The sequence below is a fragment of the Dreissena polymorpha genome, chromosome 1 (assembly GCF_020536995.1).
Source record: "Dreissena polymorpha isolate Duluth1 chromosome 1, UMN_Dpol_1.0, whole genome shotgun sequence".
NCBI lineage: Eukaryota > Metazoa > Mollusca > Bivalvia > Myida > Dreissenidae > Dreissena > Dreissena polymorpha.
This window is the reverse complement of record NC_068355.1, coordinates 194,008,454-194,023,567: the sequence shown is the minus strand read 5'-3', so window position 1 is coordinate 194,023,567 and position 15,114 is coordinate 194,008,454. Positions and strand designations below refer to the sequence as shown.

The 15,114-nt window shown below is 35.4% G+C and overlaps 1 protein-coding gene across 3 annotated transcripts in view; it reads left to right on the top strand.

Annotated features, from left to right (window-relative positions):
* The first annotated feature begins 1,373 nt into the window (after positions 1 to 1,373).
* LOC127864423 (uncharacterized) overlaps positions 1,374 to 15,114 on the top strand; it is a 36,183-nt gene continuing 22,442 nt past the window's right edge. For 2 of the 3 annotated variants that reach the window (XR_008041909.1, XM_052404058.1), the window contains exons 1-2: positions 1,374 to 1,897; positions 11,762 to 12,888. Coding sequence is in view for 2 of the 3 variants with exons in the window: in XM_052404058.1 (XP_052260018.1) it covers positions 1,581 to 1,897; positions 11,762 to 12,888 (1,444 nt within the window). In the remaining variant the exon portion in view is untranslated. The remainder of the gene's footprint in view (positions 1,898 to 11,761; positions 12,889 to 15,114) is intronic. The other variant, XM_052404059.1, reaches the window with a different exon arrangement.

The following is a 15,114-nucleotide window of genomic DNA, read 5'->3' as shown; positions in this document are numbered from 1 at the left end:
GCAGATGACCCCTATTGATTTTAAGGTCAAAGGTCAAGGTCACGGTGACCCGAAATAGTAAAATGATTGTCGGATGATAACTCAAGAACGCTTTTGCCTAGGATCATGACACTTCATAGGTACATTGATCGTGACTCGCAGATGACCCCTATTGATTTTCAGGTCACCAGGTCAAAGGTCAAGGTCACAGTGACAAAAATCGTATTCACACAATGGCTGCCACTACAACGGACAGCCCATATGGGGGGCATGCATGTTTTACAAACAGCCCTTGTTATCATAATATTTCAAAAGACTTTCTTAAGAAGATACCTATATGTACTGTATGACTGGAACTTTGAAGGAGAGACCTTTGATACACAAGGTTTGTTGAATATCATGATTACGAATATGAGCATGAAATAGAATGGTGTAGTTTTTTAATCATAACTAAAGTTCGGTTGCACTATAAAAAATATAAAACGTATTACTATAAGTTGTCGCATTGGTATCAAGCAATTTATTAATATATAGTATAATATTACAACCTCAAAGTAGAAAACAGACAAATGCTGATAGTTTTTTTTCATTTAAATTTCCTCAAATCTTAAATTGTATTGTTCACTACCTACAAGTAGGCTGGGTTTAATGTGTCCCTTTAAGAGCTGTTAATAATAATGGAATTTAATTGACTGACTAAGTGACTTCATCCAGTGATTTTTTTTGCTTTAATTTGTTACAGCCTGTGCCTTTTGAATTGGGAAAATTAGCGCGATAAACCGTGAAATTGGGAAAAATAGCGCGATAAACCATGAAATTGGAAAAAATTAAGCATTATAAATAGGATTATAAGTAACAGACGTGATATTGTTTTTAAGTGCATGTTCAGGGAGTTTTCTAGAAAAGGAGTCTGGTCAAATTGTTTTTTTTTTTAATCAATAAAAGTGGCAAGTTTGGGAATGATTTATGGACAAAAATGACTAAATTCAAGTTATATATTTTGTAAGATGTTTAAAAAAAAAGTTGAGACCTAGATTTAAGAAATCATAATTAAGTTATATGAGACTTCTTTCTAAAAAAAAAAAAAAAAAAATTTTTGGGAAAATTTTGGTCAGAATTTTGGGAAAAAACGTGTATTTTTGCGATTGGGAAGCAGCCGAAATTCGGCTGTATATTTGAGCAAAAAAAATCACTGTCATCTCATTCAAGTCCCTTTATTATTCAACTTTCAAGATTCAATATCACATTATTAAAATCAAATTTAAGACAAGTTTTTCTTTAAATCAAAAGTCTTCCTGATACACAGACAAGTCTGAATAAATCCCTTTAAACCTTGATGACTCTCCATATTGACCAATCATTGTGTCACATGATACAGCAAGTATAAAGTTTTCAGAGCCTATCTAGAGGTAGTTTAATGTTGGAAGTCATTTGTAGATTGTGCATGTTACATTGAGGTTAAAATACTTTTGTTGTTGCACTGTGGACACTAGGCTATGAAAGTGACAACACATCTATGTTATATCATTAAGGGAGTATAGGTTTATATTTAAGTAAAATACATGTGCTCTATATTACTTTATTGAAAGTTTGTAAACAAAATGGCGACACAGTCTGATAGAGTTTTCTTCTTCGGTTGTGTATCATGCAAGAAAAACAAGAATATCGAAGAATATGCAGTGTATTACTGTGAAAAATGTCAACAGTGTTTTTGTAGACAGTGCTGTGAGCTACATCATGACTATTTGTTTAGTGAACATGTAAAGCACGACCGACTAAATATGAGGAACTGGCCAGTCTCAAAGGAGTTGGAGGCTGTTATACTAATGTGTGAAATACACACTCATAAAAAACTAGAGACGATCTGCAAAGATCACAGTCAGCTGTGCTGCTCAAAATGTGTTTCCTTAAGTCACAGGTATATTAACATTAAAAATCCTTAAAACAACATAATTTGAGGTATTTCTTATTTGTCAGACTAGTTATCTTTTGCTCGGGTCCATTTATTCGTCAGGAATTAATCAAAGCGCTGAAGGCACTAAATGTTCGCTATTGCATAATTTAACACGCAATTCATTTTTCAAAATCAATCGCAAGTTTGAAATGAACACACGTCATTCAACTTTATAAAGTGTGTGTCATAGCGCAGTGGTCAAGTTTTGTGTGCACTTTTTATCATCCTTATTATTTCATAGAAATAACATAGACAAAATAAAAACAACATGCTTTTTGGACGTTCTGAAAGCAAAGAAAGTATGATGAAAATGGTAATGAGAACTTAATATAAAGAAAATTTGCAGTCACCATCATATTAAAGGAATATATTTTCTAATATCAAATAACTATCTCACCAAGAATATAAATTCATAATGAAAGTTCCGTGTACAAAACTTTTGATTTTTGACACCATATACAAATTCAAAATACACAATAATCTTCGTATCTTGTATATGGAGGAATAAAAGTATACAGTCAATCTTGTGGATGCGACCACTTGTATTAAGCGACCTTTGTCTTATGCGACCATTTTGAAATCCCACGGAGCTTTTTCGCTATATAATGGTATTGTATTCAGCGACCTTTGTCTTACGCGACCAGCGACCGCTGATTTCTATGTATTTTGATGTCCAAATCTTGAATTAAGCGACCACTAGGAGGTAAAAGTGGTTAATGTATTGATCTTTCAGGGACAAATCTGTGTTAATTGTTTATCTAAGCTGATAAGATGTACTGTTACACCGCTGCTTTGTTTTCACACCAACCATTATGATTATGGTTTGTCTCGTTGACTGGTTCTGACCGGTATTGTTGTAGACTGCATATCAATTTATTGAGTTCAATTATAGAGGAACGTTTTACGCACAGTTTACAGCTTAAAAAGTTTACTATGTGGAACGTTAAGAGACAACGCCGATTTTTCTCGAGTATAGATAACAGGTGCAGGAACAATGCACTGTACGCGACAAACATTTCCTGAGAAGTGCGGAAAATAAACTATTAATCGGCAACATCTGTTGAAATCCGTACATTACCAATTTGTAATTATGCTAATTAGTAGATATTTGTAAGCCAATCACATTGTTATTTACTTAATGAATTTTCCAATCAGGTCTGTTTGTTTGTTTTCAATTGACGTGTTTTAATTTTTTCAGCTCATTATGTATCATAATCGAGTCAGATTTCCTTAAGCGTACATGCAGAAATTAAAATGTCAAGACGAAAAGTTTTAACGTTGAACGAAAATATTCCGGTTTTGGAATTGTCAAAGAGTAAAAGTGCACGTAAAATTGCAGATGAGTTTGGAGTCGGTAAAACTCAAATTCAGAACATTCTTAAGCGTAAAGCCGAGGTGCTTGAAAACGTGGAAAATTATGTGTCAGGTGAGAAAAAACGCGAAAAATATTTCCTTGTCTATGTTGTTTTTGCAAATAAATATGTACACAAAATTCATTTATAATATATGATAATTTATAATAAGTGAAAAAATAAAACACATTATAAGTAAAATATTGTTTATGTATTGTGTTTATATTCATTTTATTATAAAAGTTAAAATCATTGTTGACAAAAGAGATTATCCTTCATATAGATTAAAATTGAGGGTAAGCATTCTTCCAGAATGGCCTTTTTTATTTAAAGACCATTTTTTTAAGAGACCACTTTTGATTACTCCCTTGAGTGGCCTCTTATTACAAGATTGACTGTATAAACATTGCTGTTTATGCTTTACTTGTTACCCGAGCAGTTCACACAGTGTTAACAACGCTGACATAAACATAGGTATAGAGCACTAATGCTCTTTTAGGTGTAGCTGTTTTACTCAGTTTTCATCTTAGTGACTTTTAAATAACGCCAACAGACACGCATGAATATTTTCGAATATTTAATAAGCTGATTCGAGATACAACCTCTAAATTTTTGTAACATCACTGCGTATGTGCTCAATTCAGTGTAAGGATTTCCGGACTACTCTCAGTATGCTCAAACGACACAAATTGTTGCCCTGTTACAATTACGCGTAACAATCCATCTCGCGGAGTTTCACTTTCGCCTCCAAGATATGAAAACAATCGTTAGCGAAATAGTATAGTGTCATGATAAGAGAAAATCGTTTATTTATCATACCACAATGTTTAACGTACTTGGTCAGCACGTCTGGAAATCATTCCTTAATGTGTGGATAGGCTGCCATTATTAACAAGTTTGCTATTTTGAATTCAATTTTGTATTAGAAAGCATTGTTCTTTAATGTGGCATTTTCAATTCGCAATTAGATTTGTAGTGACCCTCGTCATGCAAAAATGGGTCTTATTCCATATGCGCCCATCATATAAATAGCCCACTCAGCTATCTCTCCTTCTGGTAAGGAGAAACATAACATATTGAGTGATTTTATAGCGAACAGCATCGCCTATGGCCTGCCTGTGCAAAAGCACATGTTGGGTTTAACAAACGCTTGCCGAAACGCATAAGACCCATTTTCGCATGATGGCGCTATTGACACGTGATTTAAATGTTTCGAATGAAAACTGCGTTTAAATCAAATATCAACATACGATATATTTCGAAAGTGAAGAAAGATACTCATAACAAGGCGTATGAGGACACATATGAAGTGCTCTCTCGTAGTATATATATAAACCCCCTTCTAAGAAGAGGGGGTAGATTGCTTTGCACATGTCGGTCTGTCGGTCGGTCTGTCAGTCGGTCCGTCCACCAGGTGGTTTCCAGAAGATAACTCAAGAACGCTTTGGCCTAGGATCATGAAACTTCATAGGTACATTGATCATGACTCGCAGATGACCCCTATGGATTTTGAGGTCACTAGGTCAAAGGTCAAGGTCACCGTGACCCGAAATATTAAAATTGTTTTTGGATGATAACTTAAGAACGCATACGCAACCAACAGGGCGAACTCTGAACAATATAACGGAAGCAACTGGTCTGTAATCCTAAATCTATAATTATCAGTCCAATGAAACATAATCATTTGAGTAAAATAAAGTGGATCAGTAAAAATATTATCAGAATATGAGATTTTTTTTGTATATTTTGTATATTAAATATTGTGTTAATGTTTAATTTTGTTGATAAATATAAATATAAGCAGGACAGGGGAGGTAATACACTTTTATATCTTTCTTATATACAGGGGAAACAAATGCAATAAGTTTAAATTTCATGTTTAATAAATAGAGGATATTTGTTAATGTCAGTGTGAGATTATTTGTTATTTTTTCATTGTCCCTTGACATATTGCTTTTATATTTTGCATACTTGTTCACCCCCAACCTCCTCCCCCATTTTTTTTTAAACGTCATTTAATAAATTACCACACCCCACATTAACCCCCCTCTCACCCCCCACCCCCCTACCTCCCACCCCCGAAATTTGTTTGTTTTTTAACATCTAATAAATCAATAAACCCCACATTATACCTCCCTCTCACCCCCACCCCCGTACCCCCCACCCATAAAAAAAAAATAAACAATTTAAACATCTTATAAATTACCACACCCCACATTTTACCCCCTCTCACCCCCAACGCCGCCTACATACACCTCCCCCCCCCATTTTTTTTAAACATCTAATAATTAACACACCCCACATTATACCCCCCTCTCACCCACCCTCCTACCCTCTCATCCCCCCCCCCCAATTTTTTTAAACATCTTATAAATAACCACACCCCACATTATACCCCCCTCTCACCCCCACCCCACCCTACCCCCCACCCACCCCCCCCCCCAATTTTTTTTAACATCTAATTAATTACCACAGCCCACATTATACCCCCCTCTAACTCCCCCTACCCCCCCACCCCCTAAAATATTTTTTTATAAACATCTTATAAATTACCACACCCCACATTATACCCCCCTCACTCCCCCTACCCCCAAACACCCCCACCCACCCCCCCCCCATTTTTTTTTAAACATCTAATAAATTACTACACCCCACATTATACCCCTCTCACACCCCCCCCCCCCCCTACACCCCCCATCCCCCCCCCAAATTTTTGTTTTGTTTTTCGAACGTCTTATAAATTACCAAATCCCACATCATACCCCCTTTCACCCCCCTAGCCCCCCCCCCCCCCCAAATTTTTTTTAAACATCTAAAATTACCCCACCCCACATTATACCCCCCTCTCACTCCCCCCTACCCACCCCAGCCCCCCCAACATCTAATTAATTACCCCACCCCACATTATATCCCCCCTCCCACCCCTATACCCCCCTACCTCCCCCCAAATTTTTTTTATTTTTATATTTTTTTTATTTTTGAAAGATCGTCTAATAAATTATTGAATATGAACAATTTCCCCATGATGGCTTACGTTATACTGTCAAGCACTCGAATAGTCGAGCGCGCTGTCCTCTGACAGCTCTTGTTAGGTCACAAGGTTAAAGGTCAAGGTCACAGCGATTCAAAAAAGTTAAATAGTTTCCGGATGATAACTCAAGAATGCTTACGCCTAGGATCATGAAACTTCATAGGTACATTGATCATGACTGGCAGACAGGGTTTTTTTTTGGCCCGATTTTATAGCCGAAATTCGGCTATGTTCCCAATCCCAAAAAGTATACTTTTTTCCCAAAATGTGGCAAAAAATTCCCGAATTTCAAAAAAAAAAGAAAAAAAAAATTAATTTTTTTTTTTAGAAAGAAGTCTTATGTGTATTTTATCTCAAATTCAATTACATCTAACAAAGTATTATATGATTTTGTTCTTTTAATTTGAATGATTATAAAGTGTTATATCAAATTTAGTATTTCCCTAATCAGTGGACTTTTCATGTGGAAAAAAAGGCTAATAAATTTATTTTCCCAATTTCATGAAAATGCCCAGGGGTTCCACTGGCCCAAAAAAAGTTGTCGCCTTTTTTTCGCGGCGCGAAAGTGTCAGTCATTCCGACCTTATTAATTATGACAATCGTCTAAGAAACCTTACAACATCAATGTCATTGACTATATTATTACTTTTAAAAGTATGTAAATACATAAATAATAATAAGTAACTTCATAAGTCTTAATAAGCTTTATTTATACATAAAAACATTGGTTTGCACATGATAAACAATCACATATAACCAAACTTATCTAATAATGTTAACATCAATGGAACAGTATGCTGCATACCTTTTTTATAAAAATTTATTAAAGCGGGTATATACGATCTTGTCAAATATTTATTAATTAATATAAAATGTGTAAAAACTTATTATACATATATTTCAATATAAACTAAAATAAAAGTAAAGAAGAACATGTGTCGGAAAATGCTAAATAAGCCAGATATTTAATTCTGAAATCGAAAAAGGCTGTACAGCCGAATTCGCCAGCATGTATATCATGCATGTACGGTGTGAATCTAAATTTAGTTTAACGGTTCATTTGAAATTCCTGCAGCGATATCGATTCATACGACACACGAACACTTACTAAAAAGACGAATGCATTGGTTATTGTAGGAAAATAATTACGAATTATCTTCGTCACAATCGGCTCGGGGCTCTAATTTGTATTTGCTGCATTTTATGAAATTCGTCTTAAATGTATCATTTTTCTTGCATATTGTGTGTTATTATAACATATTTGTATCAATATTTTACGATTCAGCACATATAAAAATCGTATATACCCGCTTTAAAACATACAATCACACAAATGTTCATCATCTTGAAGGGAAAAAAATTCAAACATCAGTAAATAAAGCCTCTCAATTAAATTGTTTAACACTTACATTTCAGAAAATAAAACATCTAAATTTAATTGTTTAACAGTTACATTTGGTCATTTGGCTTATATGATGCACATAAACTGAAAGGGAAAAAAATGATACACATCTGAACGACAAACATCTCAATTTAAATTAACACCGCCTTATATATCGTTATAATCATTGATCTTTGTGCCAGTTTGTCCTAAGTGTTACATAATTGAGTGTTCTTTATCATAAAAGAACCGTTAATCCGATAATAACCCCCATAAAACTTGACAATAGCAGTAAAAACACCGACTGTAACACTTTCACGCTTCCGTGATTTCAGTGCACTCTACACTGTAGGTCGCTTACATCGTGGTAAATCAATATTTACAACTTACAAACGCTGGCCGCTTATGCTCGGTCGCGTGCTTTTTGACTCGCAGTACATTTTCGGATAGGATTTTACCGATTTTTTTTAATTCGCCACTTTAAAAAAATTGGAGCCACTTAAAAAAAATTAGCGCCTTTTGGTGCCAATGGCGATCGACAGCAGAACCCCTGAATGCCGATAAAATTCCCAATTCCAAAGCCATGGGCTATCTTCCCAAAAAGTGGGGAAAAAACCCTGCAGATGACCCCTTTTGATTTTCAGGTCACAAGGTAAAAGGTCAAGGTCACAGTGACTCGAAATAGTACAATATTTTCCGGATGATATCTTACATTAGGTCAAAGGTCAAGGTCACAGTTACAAAAAAACGTATTCACACAATGGCTGCCACTACAACTGACAGCCCATATGGGGGGCATCCATGTTTTACAAACAGCCCTTGTTTTTATCTACTCACACTCATGTGTGATTTTACAATGCTAACACATATTCCATGCGGTGAATATGCAACTTACAAATGAAAAACACAACACAATAGTTTAACTTTTGTTGAATTGTATTTATTTATTTAGAAAAGTAAATTGCAAACTTTATTTCAAAGTCAGCATATACGCCGACTACATTTTTAAAAGATAATTATGCCCCCCTTCGAAAAAGCAAGGGTATATTGCTTTGCACATGTCGGTCGGTCTGTCGGTCCGTCCAGCAGGTGGTTTCAGGATGATAACTCAAGAAAGCTTGGGCCTATGATCATGAAACTTCATAGGTACATTGATCATGACTCGCAGATGACCCCTATTGATTGTGAGGTATCTAGGTCAAAGGTCAAGGTCATGGTGACCCGAAATATTACAATGGTTTCCGGAAGATAAGTCAAGAACACTTATGCCTAGGATCATGAAACCTCATAGGTACATTGATCATGACTTGCAGATGACCCGTATCGATTTTGAGGTCACTAGGTCAAAGGTCAAGTTCACGGTGACCCGAAATAGTAAAATGGTTTCCGGATGATAACTGAAGAACGCTTATTCCTAGGATCATAAAACTTGATAGGTAGATTGATCTTGACTCGCAGATGACCCCTATTGATTTTCAGGTCACTAGGTCAAAGGTCAAGGTCACAGTGACCCAAAATAGTAAAATGGTTTCCGGATGATAACTCATGAACGTTTATTGCTAGGATCATGAAACTTCATAGGTACATTTATCATGACTGGCAGATGACCGCTATTGATTTTCAGGTCAAAAGGTCAAAGGTCAAGGTCACAATGACAAAAAACATATTCCCACAATGGCTGTTACTACAACGTTGAGCCCATATGGGGGGCATGCATGTTTTACAAACAGCCCTTGTTATTGTTTTAAATATATTTAATATAATATATTTAGTTGTTTTCTGTTTTAGCAATTATAAAGCATTTTCGAGGTTGCCTGTAGTAATTGATGAACTCATATCCTTGTCTATGTCTTGAGAACTGTGAAAATAACAAGCTAAACCTTCTACTAACCTTCTACTATTGCGTTGCTAGCACCCGTAAATACAAAAGATCGCCGCTATCTGTTGAGAACCAAAGAACGTTTTCCAGAAATACCCGTTGTAGTAGCATGAACGAGGTTACGAAACAGGTCATTCGTATAATTATTATAAATTGTTTATGATATTCGGGTTTAGCGATTATGAAACATTTTTTGTTTTTGTCTATCGTATTGCATAAGTTATTGTTGAACTTATGTTCAAAGTTTTATTAATTGAGAATGTAAATAAGCGTTCACTTTTCCCGAATCTATTTATAGCCTCAATTAACGACCTGTACTACGTCATTGAGGTGTATGTGAGAGCGTTACCTATTGCGTTGTTATCGCCCGTGGACGTTCCGTTCCTTTGTTTATCGACTATTAATAGCCTCATATTATGAATGGACTGAGCAAAAATACTACGTCATGAAGACGCTGCAGAAAGTGGACAATTTTATTCATTCATAAACAATCTCCTCCGCGACATGTACAATACGATCATTGTTTATTGATTCTTTTCTATAAAAGCACTGTTCTAAATTATTGCATTGAACACGATATTAATATCATGTTTCCATTTGTGAATGAATATAATTGGAGAACTCATACCTCTTGCATAAATGAAACAACTCTTTCTCGCGCGGATACGCGTAGTAAGCGGGTATTGGGCTCCTAGTAGCTAAGACGTATCGACCTGAATTTTAGACTAATTTTAGAGTTTAGACTAACCACCATAGACGGTCGCTTAGCGACCATCAAAAAATGGTCCTATGGTTTATACAGGCGTTAATAGTTAAATAACTAACAATGTAGGGTATGTTGTATTGTGTTTACATAAACTCTGCTAATGACGCTTCTTGGTTTAAATTTGCTATGTACAGTAGTCTTATGGTTTTTATAATAATAATAGATTTGTGACCAGGCTTCAAATTATGACAATCAGTTCATACAACGTAGGTAGTATGGCACATTGTAGGGTGACTCTGTAGGATTATTAAAATAATTGCGTGGCTCTTCGCCATTCCGCCATTTTGAAGCGCCACTTTGCCCTTTTTAAAGGCAAACGCCACCATGCATACTTATAGATAACATCTTAATTGCCTCAGAGTTCAACTATGACGCTCCGACTGTGATTGATTTTATTCATAGGTGTGCACGTCTAATCGAGTATTTCAATTGAGTAAATCCATTTTTGTCTGGATTTTCTGTTTAATCTTCGTAAAGTAAAATAACTGGTTCATTAGTGACTTATCTAAAGGATCGTTATTATAGTCTATAAGAGCCAGTGGGTGAGTTGAACTTAATGAAGGAAATGTCAATTTTCAAATCATTCGTAATATAATTTTTTATTTAAATGCACACAAAAACAACATGTTTCCCATGCTCAAGACAAGACTTTATAAATGACCAACATATAAATTTTTGCTTTTTATCTTGACAAAGGACACACAAAGTAGCTTCAAAATTTAAGCTACAATTAACTTGTTGCCATTGCGTTAACATAAATGGCGTGTTTCCGATTACAAATTTTAGTATGCTCATTTGAGAACTCATAACAAAATACAGTTTTGTGCAATGGATTCAATTATACTTTCTATTTGCTAAATCACTTTTCGTGTCAAAATATTTGTTTTTTATGATATTATGCACAATTTTCACGAGGATAACACCCGTTGGCAATCATCAGTCTCTGAAGTAAGGGGCTGTCCATTAAGTATGTCACGCTTTTCTTTACCATTTTTAATCCCCCCCCCCTCACCCCATGTCACAAACTGAGGGGGGGGGGGATTAAAAATGGATGTTGTGCTAAGGTGCCTTTTAAAATTCGAACAACACATTCAGAAGATACGCAATTCGTCTTATTTTGACAAAAAACTAATTCAAATTCAAATTATTATTTTTTAAAATTATTTTAAAATTCTACTTAAGAAATAATAAATATATTTTTTTAAGAAATGTGTGACATCACACATTGGCCTGACCCACCCCCTCCCCATGTCACAAACTGTCACACTTTCTAACACCCCCTCCCTCCACCTGGAGCGTGACATACTTTATGGACGACCCAAACTGGTCACGATTTTATCATGGATGATACATACCATATACATGTAGCATAGCCAACAAACCTCCACAAAATCCCTGAAATTATTGATTTTCTTTCAGAAAATGCAAAAAAGTAACACTTAACTCAGCCAAGAAGCAGGCACCAGAAGTACAAGAACTGTTTGAGAAGCTCCTGATCAATATGAGAAAACTGAGGAAACTGCAGAGTTGCTGTGAGTCTGGAATCCAGGATCTGAAGAGTTCATACCAGGGGCAAGAACTCATGGTACACAAAATGAACGACAAAATTAAATCCACTATGGCCAAAATTGTGAGGAGAACTTTAAAGAAAATACCTAAAGTTGAGCAAAACAAAATCCATGAATTAATGCATTCCACTTTGTTTCATATAGAAAATATTACTTTAAATGAAGCAAAAATTACACTATCAAGTCTTGAAGATTCTCTCAAGACTGGCGTTGAAACCTGCATCCGTCATCATCATGAATTAAAAGCACTCCATGAACTCCTTCTATACAGCAGTGACAACAACAACAAGAAACTCTGTATTATAGCTAGTCGAAAATGCATTGACAAAATACAACAAGTTGTATCATACCTGGATGAGAACAGTGTTAAACTTGAATGTTCGGTATTACAACAGACTATACAAGGCACTGAGCAGTACATTGTCAGATTGTCAGGTCTGGGGAGGCTGAAAGAGAGTATGAAAGCTCACACTGACATTGAACAGTACTTGTCTAAACTGTCAGGTCTTATGAGAGTTGTAGGTCCTAACTATGTGTTCACTGTCCAGGGAAAGTCTAGGCACACTGTGAGAATACCAAGTGATTCAGAATCATGCTCTATCACAGCCATCTGTGTTCTCCCAGATGGGCAAGTGCTTCTTGCAGACAGAAATAATAAGAAGGTCAAGCTGCTGAACCAGCAGTACCATGCGGTAAGCCACTTGGATGTGAGGGCTAAGTCACAGGACATTTGTCAGATCACACCCAGTGAGGTTGCAGTGGCTGTGACTTATAGAAACATACATGAGGTCCAGTTTATCACAGTCATCCAGGGCCAACTCACTCTTGGCAAGATGTTTCAGTTACAACATGGATGTACAGGTATTGCCCATAACCATGGTGACCTATATATCAGCTCTGGTACTGCTCTGTACAAGTTCACATTGAGTGGCAAACAAGTCTGCAGACTTTATAAAGATACATCAGCTGATGATACAGGTTAGAATCATGGTGGATTCATCCTAATAACATTAGGCCAGCATTATTTTTTTTTACGGGAAATTTTCAAAAAAATTGAGAGGGGGGAAAAAAAAATAAAATAAAAATAAAATCATGAAAAGTAAGCAGTCTACCAAAAAAATAAAAATAAAACTGTCTAAACTGATTATTATTTTTATTTTTGAAAATTTAAAATAAAGCCAATTTAACCTCATGTATACTTGCATTAACCTTTAAGTGTTTTATATATCTTATTACACTGTTGTAGAAGCTTTTTATAATAATACTAAATAGTAAACATATTTGTATATATATTTATATGTAAAAGCACCTTTCGCATGTATTATACTATATTGCTTCAATAGAGACCATTAACCACGCCAGGTGTGTAGTGTATTATTGTGATCGTTAAACTTTTGTTGAGTGTTAATCATATGTATGTTTATAACAAATATAGCATGCATTTGACTTAAATAAAAAAGAATTGAAAACTTTTTAAATTGTTTAATAGCTTTAAATAACAACCAACTTTGTAACTTTCGTCCATGGGTGGAATATGCACACTAAAAATTACTATTTAATATACAACAGACTTGCTTTACATCATAATAATTTGTATCAATCATGAGAAAAAATGAGCCACTTAACAGGAAATTGGACCTTGGGGTGATTGCGACTATTTTGGCTCCAAAAGAGCAGTCCGATCAGGATCCAAACTGTTCAATATAGTTGTCATTCAGTCAGTACTTCTTTTTGAAAAATTTCCGGTAAAAAAAAATAATGCTGGCCTAATGTTATCAGGATGTGTAAATCAGGGATCATATTTTCCCGCAACATCAATCGGATGGGGATGGGGATGAGTATCCGAAATCATGACAAATTACTTTAAAATATATACCATTGATTTTGCCATTCATGAAGGTGGTATAATACCCGTACAAGTAAAATTCCCTTAGGCATTTTTTTAAATGGAACGAGTTTTCTCAACTGGTTTTATCATTTGGTATTTCATTGTTGTTTCGTGTGCTGTTTTATCAGACTTTTTTATCGTTGTCAATATTATTAATCTGTGTAAGTCTATACCGATGATTTAAATTGTTGTCGACTCAATAATAGCTTACAAACATGCACTGAACCGAACAAATGTCTGTGCGTAGGTTGGCTCCTGACAACAACAAACCAAATAATTAAGAAATAATTTGTTGTCAAATAACCCACGGGCGATAGTTTAGATGCGTAGGGATTTAATCACGAGAGCAAAGCATTTGAAACCACGCATCTAATTTTCCGGTCGTGAGTTATTCAACAACAAAGTATAAAGTACACTAATTATTTCGATTCTAACACGGTTTTACTAAAGATTTATTCAATGTATATTATTTTTCTTGTGTACTATTTTATGTGAAGTTCCGCGCATAAAAATAACTTTCGGCTGTTCTGTCGATCAGATCCGCAACTTTCATTCATAATTATATTACCCGATTATTACGCTGGTGGAAAATGTATCAGCATGTTTTGTTTAGTTACAGCGCGTGCATTCAGACTCGTCTTTTTGGATGCGTCTTTAATCCGCTGTTCACAAGATTTTGATTCTTGGCCTGACGTGCAATAAACAGGTCCTGACCGGTTTAGAGACTGCAGCAAATGGTTTATCACACCTAATCGAGATAAGAATGTCATTAGGGTGTGTTAGCATGTACACTGTGTAATCGATTTCATGACATGGGAATCTTAATAGCAAACAGAATCGGACCGACTGTTTGGGATTTTCAATCGGTCTTTCATGACCCCAATCGGTCTAGGACCGACAAAACCGAAAATAATATGATCTCTGGTGTAAATAATGTTTTCATACTGCAAGATTTGTACTGCAAGGAATGCAAATAAATTTATTACACCTCAGGCTCTGTTGATAAATGTGCTCAGGGCCCTTGTTTGGCCGTTTTTGGGGCCGAAATTCGGCCCCATATCAACCTTAAAATAGTATGAATAAAGCTGGGGTCAACGCCTTGGAACGGTCAATGCAAAGTATTGGGGGTTTAAACCTGGTTATAGAGCGTTCAACCTCACACTTGGCCCAGAAGGAATGTAGTTGACAATTGTTAATAGTTTTATTTGATCGTTTGTCAAAAAGTTGTAACTCTGTTACTCTTGTATCTTCAATGCAATTGAGTAATAAAATAGTAATTAAATTTAATGCATTTTAATTCCCTTTTATTATTGTTT